Source organism: Enoplosus armatus, chromosome 14 (genome assembly GCF_043641665.1).
Source record: "Enoplosus armatus isolate fEnoArm2 chromosome 14, fEnoArm2.hap1, whole genome shotgun sequence".
Lineage (NCBI taxonomy): Eukaryota > Metazoa > Chordata > Actinopteri > Centrarchiformes > Enoplosidae > Enoplosus > Enoplosus armatus.
Window position 1 is genome coordinate 13780848 of NC_092193.1, and position 23079 is coordinate 13803926.

General features: G+C 40.9%; 3 protein-coding genes across 5 annotated transcripts; 1 reads left to right on the top strand and 2 right to left on the bottom strand.

Moving 5' to 3' along the window:
* Window positions 1-149: 149 nt before the first annotated feature.
* On the bottom strand, window positions 150-3972 carry ap1s3b (adaptor related protein complex 1 subunit sigma 3b). 2 transcript variants are annotated; one of them, XM_070918653.1, is made up of 6 exons: window positions 3848-3972; window positions 2286-2464; window positions 2056-2164; window positions 1701-1838; window positions 920-981; window positions 150-764 (listed from the first exon to the last, which is right to left on the bottom strand). In XM_070918653.1, the coding sequence occupies exons 1-5, from the start codon at window positions 3848-3850 to the stop codon at window positions 940-942; spliced, it is 471 nt and encodes a 156-aa protein (XP_070774754.1). In that variant the 5' UTR covers window positions 3851-3972; the 3' UTR covers window positions 150-764; window positions 920-939. The 2 variants fall into 2 exon arrangements, with proteins under 2 accessions (XP_070774754.1, XP_070774755.1); XM_070918654.1 differs by lacking the exon at window positions 920-981.
* Window positions 3973-4324: 352 nt separating this feature from the next.
* Window positions 4325-7848, top strand: LOC139296578 (dehydrogenase/reductase SDR family member 12-like). The gene is made up of 10 exons (XM_070919021.1): window positions 4325-4380; window positions 4791-4924; window positions 5005-5087; window positions 5162-5257; window positions 5359-5440; window positions 5527-5588; window positions 5739-5843; window positions 6520-6610; window positions 7404-7541; window positions 7682-7848. The coding sequence occupies exons 1-10, from the start codon at window positions 4325-4327 to the stop codon at window positions 7846-7848; spliced, it is 1014 nt and encodes a 337-aa protein (XP_070775122.1).
* An 801-nt stretch (window positions 7849-8649) lies between these two features.
* LOC139296078 (cullin-3-like) lies at window positions 8650-17989 on the bottom strand. Of its 2 annotated transcripts, XM_070918364.1 has the most exons (16): window positions 17735-17989; window positions 15106-15303; window positions 14616-14729; window positions 12906-13066; window positions 12658-12772; window positions 12337-12565; window positions 12070-12215; window positions 11749-11925; window positions 11461-11631; window positions 11204-11311; window positions 10793-10917; window positions 10596-10692; window positions 10302-10436; window positions 10009-10195; window positions 9378-9523; window positions 8650-9219 (listed from the first exon to the last, which is right to left on the bottom strand). In XM_070918364.1, exons 1-16 carry the CDS (start codon window positions 17792-17794, stop codon window positions 9088-9090), a joined length of 2301 nt encoding a protein of 766 aa, XP_070774465.1. In that variant the 5' UTR covers window positions 17795-17989; the 3' UTR covers window positions 8650-9087. The 2 variants fall into 2 exon arrangements, with proteins under 2 accessions (XP_070774465.1, XP_070774466.1); XM_070918365.1 differs by lacking the exon at window positions 15106-15303.
* Window positions 17990-23079: the final 5090 nt, after the last annotated feature.

Sequence of the window (23079 nt, forward strand, 5' to 3'; positions counted from 1 at the left end):
CATCATAAATTGCATGTTATAAAAAGCAGTAATATTCACACCCATGCTAGTAACTGCTCCTTTTAAAGACGGTCCCACACATAATAATAATAATAATAATAATAATAATAATAGGTTATAAGATCAAAACAAGAACACAATAAGAAATCTGTCATAATCAGTCTCATTCAAAATGAGTTGTTTAATGGTATGAAAGCAAAGCCCATTATTGGTTCATATCGGAATCACAAAGCATCTCAAGACCATCAATTATAAATATGCTTTATGTTTTTCAGACTGACATTTGTTTTGTATTTTTAAGATATTGACAAGAGTTGCAGAGAAGCACAATTTTTCCAAAAATCAATCTGTAGTGTTTTCAGAACGGAACCATTCAACACATGGTTCAAATTGCAACAAATGTATAACTCTAAAATCACTTCATGAGTATGAATTTCACACCCCGATCCTCTATTATTACTTCATTTGAATTTAATAACCCTCCCCCCTCCTTCAAGTGAGTGCATGACTAAGTAAAAATATTAGACTTACTCTCAAATGAAGTTACATTGCAGCAACACTTCAGGCAGAGGGCAAGCAGACATTCAATATGTCTTCTCTTGAAAATGTTCAATAGAATCAAAGTAAATCCCATTTTCATATTCAGAGACTTCTTTGACTCATGTACAGTACATTTGGTTCCTGTATTCCTCCCTGCTGTTAACTTTAAGTCCTTCTCCCCACACGGGTTAAAATGCAGGTTTGCTCATATACTCCTCCATGGTCTAGAAAAAAGGCAGAAAAGAGCAAAACATCAGGTTGAGAGCCTCGAACAAAAAAAAAGCATTATAATACAATGAATATTCACAGGCACACATCACCTCTAATTGAATGCTGAGCACACCAACACAAGGTAACTAACACAAGCAGAACATCTAACCTTTCTGTCCATATTCAAGGTCATCCAAACAGCTCCACCTCATACCAATCACTGTTGTCATCCTGAAGCGATAATGGTCAAAATGAATGGGAGGCTACGCTGCACACAAGCTAACTCTAGATTAAAAGTGTTAGTCCGCCTCACAGGCACAGAGCAACACACCCGGTTAACTACGGTACCACACAGAGCCACGGAGCTACAGGGAGAGCAGGAAGCATCAGCCAAACACTAAACCTACGCCACGCTCCAGGAAAATCTGTCTCTCACTCGCAATAACACTGGCAGAGAGAGAGAGAGATAGAGACACACACACACACACACAGAGGGGTAATACAAACAGCAGCATGCCACAAACACAAAACTATAGAAAAGGGAGCAACAGCTAATATCCACAAGCCTATTAGCTAAAAGAAAGACAAAAGGCACACCCGGGACGCAGCAGCACCACTGTTAAATGAACTCATTATGATGCTGACTACTTGCAGTAGTAAGTTCACACTGACACCAATAAACTGAAGTTCCCACTCTTCCCACGTTTGATACAGCATTCATAATCGTATTGTTGTTTAGCAAAATATAAAGAACCAAATTCAGGCATCTGAACCTTTCTAAGTACCCCACAGCCGAGATTTAACAAAAAGATGTAAATCAACTCTAAACTACATTCAAAACATGTCACCGTTTCTTTAATCATGTTGAGCCATGCAACAGATGTTACATGCTCACAAGACACGCCTTTGCGTCGTGTTGTGTTGTGTATGAGAGTTCCAGCGCGTCTCACCTCCTGCAGCATGTCCGAAGCTTCAATGGAGCGATTCACCATCTGTTTGGAGGTTTCTTGTATTTCCCCTCCAATTAGAAACTCATCCAGGATAAAATACGCCTTCTCAAAGTTAAAGATTATGTCCAGCTCACACACCTGAAAGGAGGTATGACGGTCATTATTGCTATTATTATAAAACAGTTCACAGTGCAGAATGTACAAAGATTACTTAACATTTTTACATTAAACTTCTGTTTGACGTAATCTTTTCAACCTAGTTCAACAGTTAATATGCTCTTGATTTAAGGTACCGTCACATATCAGCAGTTAGAGTTGCATATCGAATAAAAGAGGGTGAAACACAATGAAATACATTGCCAAAGTATTTGTCCAGCAGCTCCACATAGCGATGAATAACCTCCAGGGCTAACAGCTCATTCTCCTGGTTCTCTATGGCCAAGCAGAAATACAAGCTTGCATACCTGAGAAAAAAGGTGACACACAGTAAATTATATACACAGAAGGTGTAAATGAGTAGAAAGGAGCCTGGGGTCCTGCTGCTGAAGAAGCAGATAAAGTCATTTGAACTAGTTAAACACCCACCTCTTGTAAATAATCTTCAGGTCTTTCCAGTGCAGGAAGTTACAGGAGCGTGGTTGCCGTGCCAACACCGTGGTGGTCATGTCCCTGATGATCTTCTTCTTCTCACGTTCTGACATAGGCGTGAACCACTTCTGCAGACGCAGCTTCCCCTGGCGACTGAAGAGCAGCAGGAAGCGCATCTAACAACACAGACACACCGCAGGGTCAGAGGTAATGCATACACACACACACACACACACACACACACACACACAAAGTCTATGCAGAACATTATTAACTACCCTCTAACACACACACACACACACACACACACACACACACACACACACACACACACACACACACACCATGGGTCAAACAAGCGGTTTGCTGTTGTCATGGCTCATTGAAGAGTAACTCCACTGACCAAAAGGGGGTAAAAAAAGAAATGTGAAGGTTAACACACGACTGAGGAAGAGGTAGTTTGGAGTTTCCTTTCCCATTTTCAAGAGAGCTACGGAGTTGGGTTTCAGGTGTTTAGAGAATGTACTTCCTAGCATTGGAAATAGATTTGGCTACATATCAAAATGGACATTAATTTTTCCTCACCTCTATCAGAAACCACACTGACACACTACTTCCTTCCATTCTTCCCCTCATTGTTGATGTGAGAGAGTTTGCCCTTATCTGGATTAATGGCCTAAAGATAGAGGATGTTGATTGTGTCCCACCTCTAAGTAAAATGTATGATTTTGGGCCATATAAATAAAACTTGAAAAGACTTGACTTGAATATCTGAGCAAAAACCGTCTTCAACAGATCATTTCTAGAGTAATAACAAAGCATTGTTCAAACCCACTAAAACTTTCCAAAAAGAGCTGGAGTTAATTACAAGGAAGTGTGAACATTATAATGCACAAACACAAGATATTTCCCACTTGTTGTTATGCTGCAGCCAGGGAAACGGCTTCTTAGGATTTCATATTTCACCTTACAGAACATAAAGGCCCTAGCAGCAATGAACTGTTGGACAAACCAAATTACATACAAATTAGATTTAATTTAAGGAAAATGTAAGAGTTCACTTGGTTACAACAAAATGAGAACATAGCCAACCTGGTTTTCTGTAAAGTGGACAGAAAAAGAGTAATACAGCTACAGGAACGTTATCAGGATTATAAAACCACATCATACTAGAAACGCAGAAGGCCTGCAACCAGTCCTTAGACTGGTATTTCCAGGTGTGTATCCCCTGAGTCAGTCCACAAGCAAACTATTATGGAAAGCGTCAAACTGCCACCAGGGCAGGACTCGACGCAAAGTGACGAAACCTGTTCTGCCGTGCGGAAACGCACACCGTACTTCCGACTGTCGCTTAAAGTGGGAAACCCACAATAAAAACTCGCACTAGAAACCAAATACAGCTGCTGTTTGGCGGCCAGACAAGAGCGAGCAGGCCTCAGCGTTAAAAGGAAGTGGTGTAGAGGCGCGGTGTCGAGCTTTAGCTACCTGTCAGCGACAACAGGTGCAACAGGTGAACAGCCTGACGCTATCTTACCGCTACAGCAGCAAACAACACTTACCATTTTGACGCAGCGCCAAGAGCTATAATTTACGCATGAAAATATAAAATATAAAAAAAACAGCACTTTAATCCTCACAGCGGGTCGACTGGTCCGGCTGAACACATATCTATCCGTCGTCCACTCCACTCAGTGTGAAAGTTGGTTAAGCTCCGCCCCCCTGGCCGCCGGGGGAGCGGTGCCTGCCGGACGCGTCACCACACCTCACAACCATCTGGATTGGTTATTGTAGATTTGTGCTGCAAGGGATGCGCCACGTGATCTGAACGAAGCATCTCAGTGAATGAGCTGATAAAACTTTAACGAACATCACTCGACTGTCAGGGTGAAGTGTTGAAGTGTTATTCCCACGCAGCGTCGGCAGAGAGCAGCACGTGCCCCCCCCCCCCCGTCCCTGCCTGCTTCATGTGATACTGGTCTGTCACAGCGGTTGAGAGGGATTGGCAAACTTTTTGGGATTTTTGGGGGATTGTTGACATGTCTCTGTACCGAAATGCCATCTGGTTTTTGAACGGAATCCACCAGTATACAAGGTCAGTCAACACTATTGGGTCCTTACTTTGGAGCCAGAAACAGCTGTCAGGGGGTTCTCAGTGAATTTCAGTCAGTGTGTACGTTGTCTAAATTGCTAGTCCTGCTTGTTGACTGTGCATGTATAGGATTTATTGTCTGTAAAATGTATCTCATGTCATTTATTTTAGCCTAAAGAGGAATATCAAAGGTCTGATCACTGTATGGCACACATCACCACACAAACCGGCCTTTATACACAATTACAATAGTTCCATTGACAGCTGATGTGTCTTGATGATGACATTCACATCACCTGACTCCACTGAAACTAAAATATGGAGACAGAAAAACAGGTTGTCAATCTTGTGATAGAAAATCTGTAGTCCTCCGTTAACTTTGCGGCACACATTGATTGGTGTGTTTTCTTTAGGAAGGGATATGAGGCGGCATCTAAAGACTTTGAGCCCCAAGACCTGAGTGTGTCCGTTGTGGGAAGGTCTTTTATGATCACCGGAGCCAACAGTGGAATTGGCAGAGCGACGGCCATGGCTATTGCCAAGAAAGGTGACTGCTGGAGAGGTATGTTCTCTGTCACGCACTTTATATTGAGAGAAAATAAAACATTTGTGTGTTATGTGTCCTAGGTGGGACAGTCCACATGGTGTGCAGGAACAAAGATAAAGCAGAAGAGGCCAGGGGGGACATCGTCAGTGAGTCCGGGAATACGGTAAGTGGTGTTCGCCTTGAACATGCCTAACACTTGAAGAAGTGACAAATCCCATACTTATCTGGTTATTCTAGGAGGTTTACATCCATATTGTGGACATGTCAGAGACCCGCAAAGTCTGGCAGTTTGCAGAGGCCTTCAAGAAGGAGTATCCATCCTTGAATGTGTTGGTAAGTACTGCCCATCCTTTTATTCGTCATCACAAATCTTTCTTTATGAACTAATAATGTTGTCGGTGTGGACTCAGCTGTTTGTCATTCTCTCGTGACAGATTAACAATGCAGGGTGTATGGTGCACAAGAGAGAGGTGAATGCTGAGGGACTGGAGAAGAACTTTGCCACCAACACTATGGGTGAGACCTCATTCTGATGGTCCAACGATGGCACGCCGCTGTTCAGATGACAGTTTTAAATGTGTGACTTTTCTCCATCTCTTTAGGAGTGTACACCCTCACCCAGAGTCTCATACCACTTCTACAGAAGAGCCGGGATCCCAGGGTGGTATGAACGCACACACACAAACACACACACAAATACACACAAACAAAGTGTGCTCATCTGCATCATGCGGACAGCATAATGCCACTTCTGTCCACGCTGTTAGTGGCTGTTGTCTAAGCACACTGTGCCTCTCTTCTCCCCGTCTGTTAGATCACTGTGTCCTCGGGAGGCATGCTGGTCCAGGAACTCAGAGTGGATGACTTGCAGACAGAGAGGGGCCACTTTGATGGGGTCATGGTCTACGCCCAGAACAAGGTAGGAGAGGAGGATGTAATCCAGGTTATAAACCAACAGTGGTGCAATGTACAAAGTACATTTACTCAAGTACAATTTTGAGGTATTTTACTGGAGTATTTCCATTTTATGCTGCTTCATCCTCAACTACATTTATTCGATAACTTTAGTTACTAGTTACTCTGCATATTTAGATTATTCATTCAAAATATAAATCAACTAATACATTATGATATATTATTATAGGTTGAGCTACCCAGCAGTATTATATAAATACTAAAGTAATTAAAATTAGCTCCACCTTTACCAGCTGCAACATAAAAGTGATGTACGCATTAATGCATCATTAATTATAATCCAGTAATATAATATATATAATTCTGAAATAGGCCATTCTGCATAATGAGTACTTTTACTTTTGGTACTTAAAGTATATTTTGATGCTAATAATGTTTTACTTTTACTTAAGTAGCATAATGAATGCAGAACTTTTACTTGTGAGTATTTTAACACTGTAGTACTGTTACTTAAGTAAAACATCTGAATACTTCTCAACTTTATCTGTCTGACTTGGTTTGGATTTGTCTGTGTAATGTGGTTGAACAGCAGAAAAAAGACATAAAACAGTAATTCAAAATATATTTACAGTAGTAGTGAATACTGTGGGTTGAGGTAACAATGTGTTGTTTCTCCTCAGAGACAGCAGGTGGTGCTGACCCAACAGTGGGCCAAAGCCAACCCAGTCATTCACTTTTCTGTGATGCATCCAGGCTGGGTGGATACACCAGGTACCAACTCAAAGGGCCTGAAAACTATTGTTGCTGCTGGGTTTTTTTTCTTTGTTTCTTTCTGTTCTCAAAAAATGTATTTCAGTGAACAGAAAATCACAGATATATGCACTCGCACAGCAGACCTGTCCTTCAAATATAGTGACAGTTCTCCTGATGGTGGTGCTATAGCAAATGTTTTAAGATCAAATTCACCAGACGCTACAGTAGGGGGAGAATCTGAGGAGTTTACAAGAGCTCTACAGGTTACAGTTTCATATAACTGTAACCAAAAAATGTAGCCATTATACATATATATATATATATACTTTATACTGATTTCTTTTTCTTTTCCAGAAACTGTAAAATTTTTCCCCAAAATTGTTGTCCATGATCTTTAGACCTGGACAAGTAAATATTCTATTTGGTTGTTTTGAAAATGTGAGCCCATAACACTCAACATGTGTGACCATAAACTCTAATGTAAACATCTGCCTTCATAGCTAAATTATTATGTATCTAATAATAATAATGTGTTTTAAAGCTATGAGACAGTGGACATGAGGTAATTTTGACAAATGTCCACATTGTATAATCATTTAGTTGTAGAAATGAATAAGTACTTGAGTATGCATTAGAATTATTTACAAAGCAAAAAAATTAATTAATTAATTAAATTAATTATTCTTAATCGGTCTGTCATGGAAACCTTGCTTGTTTAATTTGAGTAGGAAAGATATCTGTAGGTCATTCTATGTTAGTAATATTAACCCAATAAATACACACACACACTGATTTTTTTTCCTGTCCCCAGCTGTTTCTACATCAATGCCTCAGTTCCACCACATGATGGGGGAGAGGCTGCGTGGTGTAGAGCAAGGAGCCGACACGGTTGTGTGGTTGGCGTTGTCCAAAGCTGCTGCCAGAACACGCAGTGGGCAGTTCTTTCAAGGTGAGCAGCACCAAGTCTGACAGGTTCATCCGCTACAAATACATGTTTCTTTCATTTTTTCCCCCAAATCTTCCCAGGTGAATTCAGACATCACCATCACCTGGCATATCACTTGTTCTGACAGACTGTTTGTGTTGCAGATCGGAGGCCTGTTCCAGCCCACCTGCCTCTGGCCTGGACTCGCAGTTCTGCCAAAGAGACTCAGAGTTTCATGACTCAGCTGGAGACTCTGGCCAGAGCCGTTCAGTCACAACCTGATGCAGAGCTCAACGGTCCCATGGGCCCTTCCAGACCTCAATTTGTCTGAATAGTGATACAAATGTTACACCGTATGTCATTGACCCATTAAGGCATTTGTAACAATAAGATCAATTCCCAGAACAATAGGAATATTTGTCATGTTTACTCTTGTTTGTCTAATGCACCTCCTAATGCTACCCATTCAGACAGCCATATCTTCAGGACAGTGCATAGCTCAGTGTCACCTGATTTATCTGTGATGTTACCTGGACTGTCTGCATTGAAAATGTAATGAACTATTGATTGAAAGACAAAGTAATTGATTTGGATTGAACATCTCGTTAGCGGTTACTGAATGCATGTAAAAACGAGTGTGTCTGTTATCTAGATGATAAAGCAGGGTTCTGCTGGGTGTGATTTTGATCTTTTACTTGAGGCTCACACATGGAAAAGTGTATCAGTGTTTGCTCAATGTGTCTGCAGAGTTACATCTTAGATGTGCAGTAGATGCTACTCCCCTTCGTGCCAACACCTCTGAAGTTGTTAGATATTTGAATTAAGTGGTAATTACAATGGAACATTAAAAGCTCAGTCTAATGGATGTAATGTGAGAAATCACTGTCATCTGCTCCCGTTCAAATTGCTCAGTCTTCACAAAGAGCCAGTATGGGCTCAATATATTGTCCTTCTCTTTGTGAAATAAAGAAGTTTTAGCCAGAGCAGATAACATTTTTGGACTCGGCACCAGAACAGATGTTTTCATACTGACTGCATTGTGAAAATCACAACGAAGGAAAGTATACAAGAGTCAAATGTAGAAGCTGAGCAAAGCATTTGCGTGAAAAACAACAGAGCATCAATACTCATTATTTTTTTATTTTTGTTTTGTAACAATCCACATTTGCTGTTTTTAATAATTTTATTATTTTTATACAGTATTGAAACAAAAAAATAATGTGGTGCATTCACATTTTTCCCAAGGGATTCTTTGCAAGTTTGATCTCTACAAGGGTAAAACAGTGAAAAGCTTGAAGCTGGATCCATCCATGTTAAAACTCACAGGGAATAGGAAGACTGGGCCTGATTTAAAAATCATCTACGAGTTTTGTTGGATTTTTTTTTCTGCGCCAACATTTTATTCCCCATTATCGTGTGTGTTTACCGTGTTTTTGTAAGGGACGATGAATCAGGTTCCCAGCGTTTGTCTTTAAAAGAAACTTCCAGTCCATGCGTAACAACAGTCCAAAGAAAACAAATCCCATCCTCCTCGTCCAGTCTCTTCCTCCTCTCATCCACAGTTCATCTTCTACGCAACGTAGGTGTACACTTTACGATCCTCAGGCGTCCTCGCCAAGTATTCTCTTTCTATTAGTCCTTCTATACGCTTTTTGATTACCACAGGACTGGGAAGAAAACGTGCCCGGAGCTGCTGAGTCACCTGAGGACACAAAGTCACAAAATGTAAGAAAACGGCACCTTTTCAACATTAAAAGATGTTGAACATGGAGTCACAATCAAATATTTTTAAGATTTGGGATCAAAAAGTGGAGTAGATGGTAAATATGGTAAATTTGTATTCTCATGAGGGTTCCTTACTTCCGCCACAAGGACGTTGTGCTGCATCTTCTTCCTTGACTTCATGATTCGGACAATGGCTGCCTCAATCTCATGCTTCCTGTCATCGTCCACTTTCTGCCGCGTCTCTTTCCTTTCGGGGTCCGATTCTCCTTGTTTAGCAGCAACTGTGAAAAGCAGGATACAGGGAGAAGATGGAGTTCAAGGAGAAAATGCAGAAAACCTCTCAAGGAACTGTTTTATATTAGCAGAAAGGAGGAGTCCCACCCCACTTGTCACAATGTATTTTCATTTATCCACGTTTCTGAAGCATGACACTGAGGTATTCTGTTTTTGTTCTGAGCTAAAAGTGTATCTGCTTCTGTACACAAGGTATTGAAACTGCAGTTATTGAAGGCTTATAGAATAACTGTACTCATATTTTTGTTAAAAAATGACAGGATGATCAACATTTACAAGTACAGTAATAATGCCCCATTTAGCTGATGAGTATGGAAGGAAGTCCACAGTACCATGTTTCACTTCTAGAAATGAAACCCTCTAATCAAAACGTACAGTACATTGTGTTACAGACAATAGTGCACAGAAGCTAGCTAGCCCAGAAGTGAGCTCTCTGTAGTGACAGTATGCGTCGTCCACAAACTTTGCCCACCTGTCTGTATTTTGACTCTGTGCAGTTTGGAAGTAAACTGATCATTGACTGTAAACACGTGGCCGCTCTCAATCTCCTTGGACTTTGGCTCCTTGGTGAGAACTCTCTGTGTCGGCTTCCCACAGGCCAAAGACTGCAACGCTCGCACCAACTCCCTCTCAGGAATATCTGTCTCCTGCTGGATCTCCTATAGATGGGGACAAAAAGGGTCGTTAAGGTTATACAAAAGGGGGACATGGATTATTGTAAAAGCCTACAAAGACAACAAGATCTAATGGGAGAGTGAGATTTACCTCAAAAGTGCACTTTTCTCTGTTATTGAATAGCATGAGGATGGTCATCTGGAAGGTGGAGACCTGCAGTATGTGCTTCCGGGTGTTTGAGCCTGTCACCTGAGCACCTCCCACACCCACTTCTGAACCATCCTCCTGCAGTTGAAGTAGAAAGACAGGTAGATTTATAAATCACGAAACTGCCTTGAAGAAAACAAGTTGCTTTACAATTTCAACACTTAACAATACCATTGTATCTTTAATTATGTGCCTTACAATTCAGAAAGACATTAATAAATGGCATTTTGCGTCTACCTTTTTAATAGCTCCATAGAAAGTTGCATTGAGGTCAGCCCCGCCCATGTGGTGTTGCAGTGTGAGCTGTCTACCACTGTGCTTAGCGAGGTAAAACCTGTGAAATAAGAGCCAGGAGAAAGTTCTTTAGAAACCACGCAGAACGACATTGAGCCTCCAAATGTATGGAAAAACATTTGAGTGAATTTAAGCATTACCTTCTAAAGACTTCAAAGGCGTGTCTGGGAGCGGGAGGGATGGTGCATTTAGGTGTTGCTGACTGTGTAGGCCAGTAGCCAGTGGTGAGGACTCTTACTGTGAGGTCCACACCACTTAAAGATGCCTTTAAGAGATGCAAAAATTTCATTTAATATACATTTTGTCAGATAACATGACTGAAAAGTTATTACATCTCCATTATAGAAAACCTGGTAAACAACAGTTATGGCTGACTTTTTGTGACATTCTGATGCACTAACTATTAAAGACTCACTTCCAATCCAGTGTTTTAAATGTTCCTCCATAAATATATGGGTCATGAATTGTACTTGTCAAACTTGGGTTTTACGTGAACCTTGTTCAGAGTAATTGGAGTTTTGTCTTTCTGAAAGGTCGTCTGTCTGCCTTACCGACGTGGTCTGTATGTGTTGCCTGAACTCATCCATGGTAGTGTTGGAGATGCTCATGTCTCTGAACATCCCTTCCAGTTTCGAGGTAAACTGACAGCCACATTCTGTCTGCGAGGGAGAAAGACAGAACAGTGAGTTGAAACAGCAGACAGGGATTAAGACTGAATGACAGGCAGGGCAGCATGAGCAGAGAAGGTGAAATAATGAGCAACAGATATGCATATACATCTGTATCCAAAACTTTCTCACTCTTTTACCTTGAGTTTAGAGATCATGTTCTTCTCAGAGTCGTCTGAGACACTCTTGTTGCTGAGCAGCCTGCGGCCCAGATGCTGCTTGTAGTACCTTTCAAACACATCTTTCTCCTGCATAAACCTGAACAACACCATGGCCTTGTCAAGGATCGACTCCACCTCCTGTTCTGTCAACTGGTCAAACAAGACGGACAGAAAAAGAATGAGGCAATGTGCAGGAAATGAAAAAAAGTATTCTTGCAGAGCATAAAAATGTAGAAATATTTGCTAAAGCTCGAAGAAGCTACATACCCCTTTGACACCCTTCTTGAGCTTGTCATCAATAAAGAGTGAAAGGTACTCTGGTGAGCGGGAGTTGAGGTTGAGGAAATATTCAAAGTCTCCTGCTATGGTTTGTTTGAAGAGTCTGTCGTTGTTGAAAGACTCGAGGAGGAAACGATCAAATCGTGTCTTCAGGTCTAGCAGGCCCTGTTGAGAAGGCAATTACAAAGAGGTGACATAATCTATAACGGTTAATTTCTCTCTCACTTACAGTTTCAAGCAGGGCTCTCCAAGTGTCTAAGTCTTGAGACATAAAGTTGTGTTTTTGAACACACTGTTCAACCAGCATACCTGGATATAGTCAACAGGGTTCTTGCCCTCTCCCTCTTCTGACACCAGAGCTTTGCCTTGCTCCCTCAAGTAAGAACTCATACACTCGCACATCGTTTTCAGGCCATTTGGCACACGACTGAACAGCTTATACATGCATGCCAGGTCTGAGAGGGAGACATGATGGAGAAAAAGAATGAGAGACAACACAAACTGAAAAAAGATAACAAATCTTTCATTTTATCTAAAAGTCTTAATTAGCATTAATTGAAATGGGAAAGCTTTTACCTTCTGTCTTGCCGTTCTTGAGCATGTGAACGAGGCCAGAGTTCTCCATCTCCACAATGGTCTTCATGTGTTTAGAAATGAGCTCCCTTTCCACCACCTTGACAATGGGCTCCTCCGTAGACTTGTCCAGGCAGTGCATAACTCGCTCAATCTCTTCATTGATTCTGGCCTCTACCTTCTTAATGTAGACACTGGCACTGTTTTCTGCTAGGAACTTTTGGCTCTCCATCTGAAAGAGCAGATATTGTGTGTTGTTTTATTACAAAGATTTTATGTGGATACAAAAAACATAGAGACACCAAGAACTTTCTGCAGACTTACCTGGAAGAATTCTGCTGACATATCTAAGAAAGGGCCCTCAAAGTCCTCCTCATATACAGACCTGCCATCCAGGCCAAGAATCATCAACATCTGACAGGCGTTTCTGATGGCTCCCCTGCAATGAAAGTATTAGCAATAATTAAAATGCCCATGTTTTCATTTCCAGAAAATACTATAATGGATCCTGGAGCAGCCCCACAGTTACAGTAATCCTTTAGATCAAGCAGTGAAGTGGTACTCCTGCATACCTGTCTACAACCTCTCCCTTCCTCTCACGGGCAATCATGTCCAGTAACGTCTGTCGTAGGTGGTCTCGAATGCAGCCGTAGCGCACCACCTGGTCCCTGAATATGATGAGGCCAAGGTTGTACACATTCTCCACGTTGTTTTGTTGAACATAGACCCGGTCCTGGGAGACGAGAAAGAGGGGAGGGGGGGGACATCAGGTACTGTATGTATGGAAAGAAGTACTATGGCCCAGAACAATTCAACATTCATATAAATGTATGAGTGTTGAGAAATCTAACAAACTTTTAAAGTGTAGGTAATACTACTGTGCATATTTAAGTATACAGTTTGTATGAAAGGTATTTATCCCACTTCCCTTGGACATGTCATGTATTCCAGTGTGTAGTATATATATACATATATATATATATATATACATATATATATATATAAACACATATATATACATACATACACACACACACACACATCCACTGTGATTCAATGTAGTGGAAAGTAATTTTTATGGGGGCAAAGCTTTTATGAGGTCATTAGAGTGTCAGAATAAATGACTGATAGGTGTCTGAATTATTCCCAGAAATCACAAAGTTACAACATAAGCCCCTTCCAGAAAGCATAAATATTCAAGGGGGATGTAGGTGATAAAATATTTACCATGCCACTCAGTCAACTCACTCAACAAGATTTAACATTACAAACGTCCTGAAAAAGTACAGAGTGACAAATATTAGCAAGTGCCAAATTACAGGAGGTGGTTTCTACGAGACAATAAACATCCAGGATATTACGTGGGACCATAATGTGACTTCCATTGCTGTTCCTTTTGTGCATGAAAGAGTGCTTACTTTTAGTCCTGCCAATTTCCAACACCCTGTTTTATGAGCTTGGGATTATTAACACAGCAGATAACACAGGCTAAATCAAATATACACAAAGTCCTGACAGTATTAAAAGGAATGCGTGAAAATGTACAAAGAGAGGCAGTGGCTTCCAACAAGATAAATACACCTGGTGAGAAAAGCAAAGTCACACTTGCTGCATCTGTCTGGCTCTCCTCTGGAGGTCAGCAGGCAGGTGACAACAACAGCAGCAGGCTGCTCTCTCATTGCTCAGATGTGGTGAGTTAAATAACAGAAGGCCAACTGTCCGGGGTAAGACCAGGACAGGAAATAGGAGAGTGTAGAACAAAAGAACCCCAGGAGGGCTGTGTGTTCTCTGTACTGACTGTGCCATTGTTTAGCCTACATTTGTGTCTATCTCAAGGGCTCACTCACTAACACACAACCACACAAACACTTTGGACTTGCTGCATGCTAAAGTAAATCAACTACGCCAGCCAGTTTCCCAACAAAACAAATAAATACAGCAACAGAGGCTCATTGTTAGGCACGCAAATAAAACAGCACCTTACAATCAAAGTCCAGAATAGGATGTAGGTGAAGGTTGGCCAGAGTTGGAAACAAAAGGCCATTTCTTCAAAAGCACAAAATTATTCATGACAGGGAACGAGCACCATAATCCACTTGCTGGGGAGCAGAACCCATGGGAGAAACATCGAACTTCTGGTCTTTTCCCCATCGACAAAAAAAACAGTAACAGCCACCACTGCATTGTGAAACGGTAAAGATCTTTGTACAGTAAATTCATCTACAGACTGATTTAATTATACAAAATTGATATGACCAAAGAGAGCACAACAGCCCACCTACCATGTACATGAGGATGTCTCTGATCATAACCATGGCAGTCTGATGGTCATTCCAGGCCTGATTCAGTGTTTGCAGAAAGTTATTATTTAGAGAGTTTAGGACGTCTTCCCGTACCTAAAAATACAAACAGATTGACAAGGTAGAGGTCATAAGGACAAATGATTTAAAGAGGAGAGGGTAGTTTACAGCAGTTTGGACCTTGTTGCTGTCTGGAAACGTAGTATCCAAAGTCCATTCACAGATCATTTGTGAATTATGCTTGGTAAAGGAGGGGTGTGTAAGCATGTTTTTTTATTACCAATATAATCAAACACACTTTAAGCACAAACTTTGCTGTTAAAAGTTTTACATCTTTTTGTTTACCCACAAGAGACAATTTAAATGTTTTTCATTTGGAAATGACAGTACCTGGAGGAAAGGAAAATTCATTCAATTTTTCTTATTTCTTTTCTCAGCAGTGACAGAACAACAACAGTAAATGTTTCTTTACTTTGTTGATGAGATGCTCGGTGACGACCTCCCTCAGGCCCGTGTAGAGCTTCTCCCCATGCTTGTGGAGGACCATGGTGTAGGCGTTCCTGTACAGCTCCTCAAAGCTCAACCCACTGTTGTTCTTCCTCTGAATCTCTTGGATGGCATTCTTAAGAAGGTCCCAGATGTTGTTCACATACTTCTCATCCATTGTCATCTAGAAGGGACAGAAAGATGTGTTTAAAAATGTCTATTCTTCATCATTTCCACATGGTATAAGTAGATGACGAAAGTAATGCCAATGATAATTCTTTGCAATACAATTTAGTAGAAATTCTCTCCGTGATACAGTTCAGGTGATGCCAGAGTCTGTCTGCTGTTAGATAACTATAATAGCAATTTGATCAAGCATCTCAATGCTGCAGCACAGGAGCTGTTAGCTTTGGTCTACAGAAAGTCATGATCAACTGATTTAAGACTTGTGTAGTCATATCAACAGCAACAAAGAGATCTATCATTGATAATAATTTCCCCATGCCACACATGGTAACGTTAAGGTTATGATATAAATCCAACACTATATGCTTTTGGTTTGGTTGCTTCAGACGAAAAAGCAAAGTAAAAAACAAGCGGACTGTCAGCATGAGCCAAGAAACAAACAAGCAATTTTGGCAGTGTGTGATGGTATCTTGGCAATCGATATTCAACAGAAAGCAAAACAATGTGCATAACAAATTGTATTGAAGACCTGAGCCCATGAAGACTGTGAAGCTGTACAATCCCAAAGACCAGTAAGTGCTGCTTGACTCCAGCAAACCACCCTGGCAACAAATGGCTGTCAACAAACAAAAGACAATAATGTCCTTGGATGTTAACATTTCTCCCAAACTGTACCTCCAAAGCTCTACAGAGAAGGTAGAAAAGCAGCCATGAAGTGTGTCAAACTTCTCTACCACCTTTGATGTGTTCAACTTTCTGACTAAAAATAAAATACTTCTAACCACAGTTAACCTTCTAGTATCTTTAAATCATTATTTTTATCATTATATATTGTTATTTCTACCCAACAATAACAATGAAGCTGTGGATGTCAAAATCGAGTTCTCTCTAATCAATCTCTCTAAAGAAAAGACCAGTGTATTCAACTTCTTTGATTCGATCAAGAGCCTGATGTGAACCTGACCTGGTGGGAAGACATCTATTTTGTCTGCCACACATATAAATCAAATGAAAGTAAGGATGCATGGAGCAGCGCCAATACCAAATTTATTAAGCCGATCGGGTGTCAGCCAGATGAGACTGCTCCCCATAAAATACAGTTTATTTCAATGTCATTATAAAATTCAGTGTCCCAGCTATCACTTACATTCATTCACTCACTCACTCACTCACATGGACTGCCAGTTTTTGTCCTCATGTTACTTTACATAAAAATGATCCTGATTAGTTACATGCATGCATACAGATTTTAAATTTGAGAAATTGAAAGCACTGGTATAAGATTAGTAATCAATATAACCTGTATCGGGAGAGAAAAACTTGGATAGCTCATCTAGTGATAAGTAACTCTAGCTTCACAGCTAATCTGCCCAAATTCCAGTTTAAGTCAAATCATTAGTCAGAGTTTTCAGATCACAGGATGAGCATGTCTCAATAGCTACTAGAAATACAAGAGCTGTAATAGGATCAATTAATATTAATCCCTGAGGTCAAGTTTCTAATTATATAAGACAACCTGGCAGTGTGGACTAATGGGCTGGACTTGCACTTGCATGTAAGCTCAACATTTGAGAAAGGATTAACTGTGTTCACTCACTCATCTGCTCACTGACTCATTCTGCCAGACACCCACTCATAAACCTGAATATCCAACAGAAGAAAAAGCATTTGTCTGTGTTCACACTAACAACCTCAAATTGAAGGATGTTGCAAGCAACTTGTAACGTAGACAAGACGGCAAATTTGTGCTCATTATAGCGATTAATAGAGTGGGTGAAAATAGAAGTGATCCAGTGATCAGTGGAAATCATTGTGTGACAGTAGTGCCAGTAGCAGGTAGCTGGGTTGACATCGTCAACAACATTAACTGCTCAAGTTACCTACGGTGTGTTTACTGTAGTCTCACGTTAGGCTGAAGTTGCGTTAGCTCCCAAGCTAACACTACATGATAATGTGTTAATTGCTATATATAACAGCCTACGCCAAATGTGTGGTGTAATGTAATACCAACAGCCAAATGGCAAATAAGCTTGCCGTTACCATAGCGTAATGATACTTGCTGACTGACTGCAACTTAACTGGCGTGAAGTCAGCTAACATTATCAGGCCTGCTACTTAGCTAGCTACTATTTGCTAGTAGTATATCACTGAGGAAGTTTCCTTACATATGCTATTAGCCCATGTCAAACGACGATAGCATTTTCAAACGAAGAAGCCAGCTAACGTTAAATGAACTGAACTGATAACATAGTTAGAGAATGTGCTACAGGTAATTTGTCCAGCTAATAGCAGTTTTCACATGACAATGACATGTTTTTCTCGTTTGACCAGCTAGCTAGCAGGCAGTTGCTAGCATCAAGACCTGTCATCCCCGGTACTCGAGTCTCATACTTAGCGTCTCGGCGCTTTCAGAGCCGGTAAAGACTTACAGGAAAGGCTCGTATCCTCATCTTGGTGTCCTTCTTGGTGCTGCCTTTGAGGTTGGACATGATTAGTTAGAACGACTTTCGTTTCTAAGTTAACTTAAAGACTACATGAAAGGCATCTGCTAGTTTGCTTTCTACGCCAAGAAAGCGGCAGGGAAACTCAGTGACCTCCCCTTTGGGAATTTCGTCGGTCTGTATGTCTGTTATGTTGTTGTCACTCGCTCTCTTCTCAGTGGTTTTTGGCTAATGTTAGCTTGTATGCAGTGATGGCGGACGGCTGTACTCCACTGCGCAACGCCGAGATCTCGCGAGAGTAAAGTCGCTACACTGACAGGTGCATTCCACAGGTTGATGATTCTGCTCACTCATGTCATAGCGGTTAAATTGGTTTTACATTCGATATTAATATTTCGACGAACAGATGTAAGTAGTTACATAGCAATAAAATAACTGGTTCAACTTAAAAAAGATTGAAAAGAACGGACCGAGGGCAGAAAAAATACTTTATTTGCTGACAGTGATACACTATTTTGCTCCAGATGCCAAAATAGAATTAACGTTAAAATAGGCTATTCGTGCCTTCAGTTCAGGCTATAATAACGTTTTAACACAACAGCATAACGTAACACGACCTCTCTGTCAGTGTCAGATAAGCTACAGCATGACACAACGCTAATTTTCATCTTTTCTCTTTTCCAGTCCACCGCTTTTAGCATTGTCCAACTGCCAATTCCGATGATTGACCAACGGCTGGAAGATTGAATATCTTCTCACTGTCATGACGACGCTCTCTGAATGAGAGAAAGAAAACAACAACAACAAATAGGTGAGTCCACGGAAATAGTAAACACACTGACTTTTAAAGACATCAACGCAAATTAAGTCTATGGGGATAATAACCATTAGGCTATCAGAATATTAAACCAAGAACCTACCTTAGAGTATAGTAAAGCCACAAAAAACGAATAATAATAATATAATCACATAATAATAATCACACACGCACATTTTACAGTGTAATGACGATATTTCTGGGCTAATTAAGCCATTTTCTTCTGCTTTTACTGGATCATCCACTTAGTGCTAATAGTAGCATAGCCTATAAGTCTACCTCTGCATTCTGCTGTCATGATGGGAACTGTTGCAGTCTTTCGGAGATGAGCTCCAGCTCTCCTCCTCAGGCCCATGTTCTCCAGCTCCAGCTTTCTGATTTCTGACCGCATCGCGCTGATCACCTGGATGAGCCTCTGTTCGCTGTCCATGGTGCTGACCACACACACATTTCCACCCTGCCTGCATCCCGCACAAAGGCGTCCAACACCCACCACACGATCCCATCTGACCTGTAAACACGCAGTCTATATGTATACGTGTAGACAACAAGTAGAGCCATTGAAAGCCTGGTCACATGATGGGGAGAGTGTTATTTTCTTCTTAGTGATCTGATGCCTACCACTTTCCCTCCTCCTGTTAAATATTCATCTACTCTGTCAACGTAAAGCTCCAATAGGTCCTTGGTCTAAAAGTCTGTCTCAAGGTGGTAGGGTGAACAGCTTCTCCTTTAAACTACTTCTCAATATGGCTAAAATGCATAAAGATGGACATAGATGATATTTAAATTGGTCTAACATATTTTTGTTTTGTATCTAAACCTTCAGTTTCTTCTTTCAAAACAGACCTCTCAATTTCCACACCGACATCCTCATAGCAGACAGCCTGACTGTATTCACACAAATCTAAAAACTGCATACACACAGTTAAACTCATAACACAGAGAAAATAGTTGCATTGGATAACTAGATAACTGCTGTGTCTTCATGTGTGTTTGTGTTTATGTGTGTATACTTAAATAATAATTATACATTAATTAGTATTTAATGTTTGAGGCTTTAGAGTAATAAAACCTATGCATCATATGTGCAGTATGATGAGGAGAGAGGAGAGAATATGAGTCAGAGACGGTCTGTTTGGTGCTTCTCTGCTGCTCTCTAGTGTCTAGTAGTCCCAGCATCATGTTTAAAGAGTAACCTAACACCAAGTAGAAAAGCATTGTTTCACTGACCTCTTCTGGTTGAAATTGTCAAGTCTGTAGGACCTCTGACTACAACTAACAGTGATGTCAATGTGCACTGAACACACTCTGATAACGCTTTACACTTTAGATTGCCTTATCGATATATGTGAGGGACACTGGTAGAGACCAGTGGGCATCAAAAACATAAACATTGTAAGAACAAGAATAGTTGATTCACTGAGGGGATGTTCAGATTAAGGTAGTACTGTTCGGAAGCATAATGTCATATTTATAGACAAATTCAAAAGATCACAATATTGTAAAGATGTCGGATGGGCAGATGGATAGTATCACATGCTATTTGTAGATTCATTGTTCTGAAATCAACAAGGAGGCTTTGTGGTATTATATAGTTTTTAATGCACCTTCTGATGCAGTTAAACACATCAGCAGTGGATGTGTCTGATTGTCAGTGTTTTCAGCTTTGCTGCAGTGTATTTGTGTCTGTCTTATGAACAAAGCTTAGTGTACAGCTTACACTTATCATCTAGAGGCCTTCTACAACTACTGAGTGGTTGTGGATATCTTAGATGACTATCGGACTGTACTTCCGGTAGACATGTCAATAAACCCTCTCCTGCATACAGTACCTTAATGGCCACACATTATGCATGCCCAAGCCTGCAGTACTTGTCCACTCAGTCGTCGTGTTTGGCCCACTTGCTGAAAGCAAGGTGAATCTTGACCACCCATCATGAGGTTTGTCCAAGCCATGGTTTGTGTAACAATGATACATCATATAAAATGAGTTACAGACTAACGTACATATCAGATGAGAAAATGCTGTGCATTGTGTTTTTTTCGGGTAACATCCTCCCTGATACTGACATTAAGGATGGTGTCATATGAACTGTGGTTTTGGCACAGGAAGTGCTACAGATACAACCCTAATGTGTGTGTGTGTGTGTGTTCAGAAGTCAAGTTCGTGTTATTGTGGAAGGGTTGAGCTCTGTGTTGCCCTGCCATTTTGTAATTTCAGTCAGCTGTAGTGCATCTAACTGAACAAATTTCATATCAAGGCCAAATTACACATTACTTCCTCCTACAGAGGTAAGACGAAAACACCTATGTCTAATATTAGGTGACATGTGAAGTCCTCATTGATTGGTCCTATAACTTTGCTTGGTGACATTGCCAACAGCAACACTTCTGTGACACACATTTGAGCAGCTGGGTGTAGCATAATACCAAGTTGCCTATTTGCTTGTGTCGTGTTTTGACACATTACATACTCTAAGTTCCTCCCATTCCACAGTGTGGTGTGTAAGCTGTTTGTCCACTGATAACAACCCCTCAGCAACTGAGAGATAAACTCCACATGCTGCTGTAGAGACGGCGAACACGAGATGCTGACAGCCTACATGACAGAAATGCATTGTGGTTGTGTAAATGAAGAGGTCTGTGTAAAGTGATGTTACTGGGTGGGCACACACAAAGTCATCCTTTTCAACCACAATAACGACGGCATTGATAAGAAAATAAATTTAACGTTTACTTTTGTGTGCCACATATCATACCCAAGATCCCCAGCAGGTGGCGTGTGCTGTGGTGTGAGTTTAACAATATTAGGCTTAATGTACTCCAGCGTCACTCCATGTGCAAGCACATGACATCCTCCAGCAGCAGGGTAAACCCAAAGGACAACTGTACAAAGTGGTGCATTTGAAAGCAGAGGTAATTGATTTTTTTTGCAAGTGATTACAGAGGCAGAATTTAATACACTGCTTTTGATTTCAGCTCTTTTCGTTGCTGCTCCTTGCTTTGCAAACATGACACCAGAGGCTCAGGACAAATGCGGCTCCCTTCAGAATCCCGCACTCATCATTTTAGCCAAGTTGCTGTTGACCCGGCGCCAACACCTCAAAACAGGGACAAGTAATTTAATTTGCCACTGCTGCCGACCTTGAAGCAGGGAATGTAGGCTACCAGAATCCCAATAGGGAGGCTTGAAGAACACATCCTGGAAGCTGAGAGAGGGGTCAGGCTGTTGTGCCCGTAGTATCACACACAGTCTCCTCACCTCTCAGCAGTACTTTTGTCCTTCAGGTTTGCATAAAGACTTTGAAGAGATTTGTCTATTTTTATTTTTAAGGCATTAGTGTACTACCTATGACAGATAATGTAATAATGTTACCAATCAGTTCTTTCATTTTAGGTTTACCAACTGTAATTATAGTCAGGAGACCCTGCATATAACACCAGAACTATGATAATAACTAACCTAATGATCATCATATCAATCATAAAATCTTAAAGACAAAGGTTTTAAAGGTCAATATTCTGCTCTAAATCTGGCCCTTTTCATGGCATAACATCTGAAAAATGACAAGTATGCAGTGCTTTTGCTTCCCCAGAAATATTACCCTCCTCAAAAAGGGAAAGAGAGCAGCTGTTTTCAGGGAGTTAACTCCATCATGGCAACACATAATATGACTGGCCGAAACACTTAGTAAAAGGTCAATGTTGACCTAATTCTAGTCAAGATGTGCTCCTGCGTAAGCTTTATCTGTCACAAACAGAGATAAGATTATGACTCAGTGGATATGTCACATTGAAGTCTAGAAAGTGTCACCTCCCCTTAAGAGAGGCGCTAAATAAAACAAATAGCATAGGAGGGCAACAGAAATGTAGGACACATCTGCTTTTATTATGTGATACATGCCAAGGATGTATTATGGTACTTCTATCAGTCGTGTTTACATATCTCAGGAGATATGTGACAAGACCTGAAATTTTGATGCGTTGGCATCTCTTCTGATAAGATCACATACCTCAAAAACTGAGTGTGTTTCGAAAAGCCTTGCAGCAACTTGAAAATGATGCATTAACTGATATTTCAGACACCACTTGTGTCCATGCAGCCATTTTGTCACCGTGACTTGTCACCACAATGACAAAGATGATATGACAGGTTAGATAAATTCTCAAATCCCTTAAGTAAAACAAGTGTTAGTAGTCTTATGTGCAGACACATTCCCAATCCCATCTCTCATCACCCAGGGGGAACAAATGTACCAATGTCCTCTTCCAGCCATGTGACGTGACATGATCTGATCGTAATTGCGGCCATAACTCGTTGCCCCTTGGAGGTGACATCTTAAATCACCCCGGTGAAAATATCTTGGGTCAGAATTCAATATTGGTCGTAAAATCTAAATATAAGGCCCCGGAGACTAAGCTGTTTCACAGAGCGCCGCGGTAGCTGTCTGGCAAAAACACACACAGAGTAATAAGGCTTGAAAGTGGAGCTGCTTTCCGCTTAAAAGAGAGCTTC